Source organism: Pinus tabuliformis, chromosome X (genome assembly GCF_031772625.1).
Source record: "Pinus tabuliformis cultivar Carrire ecotype Pingquan chromosome X, CPIR1, whole genome shotgun sequence".
Lineage (NCBI taxonomy): Eukaryota > Viridiplantae > Streptophyta > Pinopsida > Pinales > Pinaceae > Pinus > Pinus tabuliformis.
In genome coordinates, this window is record NC_142308.1 from 1,565,639,679 (window position 1) to 1,565,643,609 (window position 3,931).

General features: G+C 37.2%; 1 protein-coding gene across 1 annotated transcript; it reads left to right on the forward strand.

Annotated features, from left to right (window-relative positions):
- The first annotated feature begins 396 nt into the window (after positions 1–396).
- LOC149146008 (transcription factor RAX1-like) lies at positions 397–3,063 on the forward strand. Its single transcript, XM_089449041.1, has 3 exons — positions 397–935; positions 1,742–1,871; positions 1,974–3,063. Exons 1-3 carry the CDS (start codon positions 800–802, stop codon positions 2,851–2,853), a joined length of 1,146 nt encoding a protein of 381 aa, XP_089305167.1. The 5' UTR covers positions 397–799; the 3' UTR covers positions 2,854–3,063.
- The last annotated feature ends 868 nt before the right edge of the window (positions 3,064–3,931 follow it).

Consider the following 3,931-nt stretch of genomic DNA (forward strand, 5'->3'; position numbering starts at 1 on the left):
GGGCTATTTCTTCCCGCAGCCCATCGCATGCCAAAGTAAGAAAAATTATGGGGCGTTGACATTCCTATTCCCTAAAAATAAAGTGGGACGCGTCAGCGACGTCGAGTACATGGGACTGACAGCCATTGTTCCACCCACACGTACTTCAAACCCTTTTCTCATTGCAATACGTAATCATATATTATTCAAGTCCAGGCGTGCAGGCATGCAATTGGGCAAGAGTTGTTATAGGTGTCTGTAGACGATAAGAGCACAAATTCCGGAGCGATAACGACAACCACAAACCTCACAAGTTTCCCCCCTCCATTGCCCGAAGCTTAACAAGTTCCCTCCCCCATTGCCCGAAGCTTAACTCACGGCACCTTCCTTCCCACTTCCTTCTCCACTCTCCACCACCAATTCGTTACTCTATAAATGTTTTCCTCTGCCCTCTGTCCATCTATCTCATCACAAGAAGAAAAGGTCTCGTGCTCATTTCTTATGCCCACCTCATGTCTTGTGGAGAAAAAGTTAGGCCCAACTGATCATATTTAGTTTCAGTCTAATGAGTGTCCAGGTCATATTCTGGTATAAGTGAAAGGAGAGTCATCAGGCGTGAATCACTTCAAGAAAATCTCCAAAGAGTTTAATAGTTAGACCATGCTTTTTTTCTATGTTGTGAGTAAAAGAGGCATGTACAATTGAAATTTACTAAAATCCCAGAGATTTCAATTTGTAACCTCTTTTTTCAGTTCTTTGAACTTAGTCTGAGCGACCCATAAGACCTTTCAAGGCCAACTAGTTGGAGTAATTTGAGAAAATGGGAAGAGCCCCTTGCTGTGACAAAGCTAATGTGAAGAAAGGGCCATGGTCTCCCGAGGAGGACCGTAAACTGAAGGAATATATAGAAAAACAAGGAACAGGAGGCAACTGGCTTGCTCTACCCCAGAAAGTCGGTATGGTGTCTTCCACCTATCATTGAATTTATCCAGAAGTGAAATAGATCAGCTCTATGTTCTACTTTTTTCTCACTTTTACAGCAGTCAGGTTTAATACTCCAAAGCTTTAGAAGCATTATTCTAGGCAGCCATCATTGAATGAAATTCAACAATAAGCTTGGTATATATATCAGTTTTCTATAACTGTGCAGCTGTTGTGAAGTTATACAAATAACTTGCATTTCACATCAATGGACTCTTACCACTTTGCTAAGGTTTCTCGGTTTTCCTATGATTTAATTATAATTCTGGTTATATTTGTAATTGATCTTTTTTCTGATAGTCAGATTTTTGGATATTCGCAGAGTTTGCAGCCCACATAAGTTGAGCAAAGAATGAGAATAGAGTTTAGGCTTTTATATTTTGTGTTTTGTTAATGTGATTGATGGATACTTCTAGCATCTGCATTTGTATTTCCCTTGTTATCATATTAGTGTTTGTCTTTTGGCTCTTACTGGATTGATACTTTTCATGGAATTATAGATATCATATAAGTGCTTGGCTTCTGGCACTTGGAATTAGGATCGAGATTGTTTTAAATGTGAGGTTCCATTTATCTAATGAAATACTTTGAACCAGTTCTCACCTAGGAGTATTGTGTTTATAATTAGCTATTATGTAGATAAAATAAAACCTGAGGCTATTGGCATGCATGGCATTACTGGTAAAAGTCAAAGTCCAGGCCAGTAATTTGAGAAGTGTTATCTTTTTTAAAATGTGTGTTTCGCAGCGGTTTTTCACTGATCATTTGTATCTGAATACAGGTTTGAAAAGGTGTGGGAAGAGCTGCAGACTTAGATGGTTAAATTACTTGAGGCCAAATATAAAGCATGGAGGGTTCTCAGAAGAAGAAGATAACATCATTTGTAGCCTCTTTATCAGTATTGGTAGCAGGTAGTTTACAATAACCTAGGATATTCACAGCTATTCAATCATTTGGAAAGGTTTTTATAGTTAGTGATTGGAATATCAGACCTAAGAAATAATATTGTGCAGATGGTCTATCATTGCTGCCCAGTTGCCCGGAAGAACAGATAATGATATCAAAAACTACTGGAACACGAGGCTGAAGAAGAAATTGCTGGGGAGGTTCAAGGATAATCAAATTTGTCATCTTGCAGCAGCAAGACAAGATGGCAAGGACGTGCAAAGCTATGCTACATCAGACAGCTTTACAAGTCCAAACATCTATGGGCCACAACGATATCAGCATATTAATACCAATATGGATGCCAATTACTCTAACTTCGGCCCTGGAATAATCCCTCATATCTTCGAGCAAAATTGTGGCTTAACAATTACTGAATCCAGTTCAAGTTCAGAACCAGCTACATTCTGGTTAAATCCTCATCAAGTCCAGCTTAATCAGGAAGTGTTTGACCACAATTCTTGTCTCAGGAAGCTGTCCCAGAGGCATGAAGAAATTCCAGTTGATCATCGTTCAAACAACTGCGTGAGTACTATCAATACAGGCTCTCCAAAACAGTCATCCAACTGCATCAACCCCTCACAAATACTGCATTCCATCGCTCATAATCAATATACCTCCGATGCTGCAAACTTGCAGATTTACAATGGGATGGCGGCCTCTGCAGCACTTGTGTGTGACAGACAGATGAATAATCACATAAGACTAGGGAACCCATCTGCAGTACTAACCAAAAGCGATAATTCACTTGCCTTTTCTGCATCTAGCTCGTCTGAGGTGGAAAATTATGAGTCAGCCTGGATGAATCCCTTCAGTGCAGAAAGTAACAACTTGGGAGCCTATGGATTCTCAACAGAATTGAATGATCTATTATTATACAACACCGAATCACTAATACAGCAGAAAGAAGCGTACAATACTTCTTGTGGATCAGTCAGCATAAATTAGAAGATAGACTGTATAAAAGTACAATATTAAAGAGAAACCTGCAATTATGCTTGTGGACCAATCGACATATATCAAAAGAAAATTGCAATATTGTACAGTCATGATTATGGTAAATTGCATTATTGTAAAGTCGTGATTATGAATTTTCAAAATATCATTTTGAAAATTAGTTCCATCTGGAATAATAAAGGAGTTACTTTTCTCTTATTAGGCCTAGAGTGTCTATATCTCCACGAAACAAATCTAACGAACCAGCCAGAATCATGTGCTAGAATTGCATGACTGTTAGATAATGATATAAATGAAAAGTCTTACTTTTTCAGATAAGGATAAGTTTGTATTCGTTGTAAATATTAAGCACCATGGGCTACTCTAATTATTGTTTCACTATCTTTTTATCTCGTATATTAGATCAGAATAAATTTATATTTAATGAATAAGATTAAGAATAATACATAGTCTTTAATATGTGCAGTCTCTTCACCGGCAAAGTTTCTTGGTTGTTGGACATAGTATCGTTATATGATATTCTGAAAGTAACTCAATTTTTTATTTTTGGAGGTTTCAGCCAGTTTCATTACTAATTTAGTCTTTTGGAATTTTTGGTGTTTGGAATAGATTTGCAAAAAAAAATAAGTGTTTAATTCTTGGAAGCTTTACCCATAAAGCAATGAAAGCAAGTTCCATCACCAACTCCAGTTTCTGGAGTTTTGGTGTTGGGAAACAATTTGCAAATAATGTTTTGGTATTTGGTGATTAGTCTTGGAGGCTTTACCCATAAAGCAATGAAAGAAAGCTCCATCACAACTCCAGCTTCTGGAGTTTTGGTGTTTGGAACCAATTTGCAAGTAAAGTTTTGCTGACTAGTCTTCAACTCTAGGAGGCTTCATCCACAAGCCTATAAATAAGATATACAAGTAATGAAAGCAAGTCCCATCACCCATAAATCCGTAAATAAGATATACAAACAATGAAAGCAAGTCCCATTATCAACTCCAAACTCAAGAATTTTAATGATTATCAACTCCAAACTCAAGAATTTTGATGTTTAAAATAAATTTACAAGTAAAATAAAAAA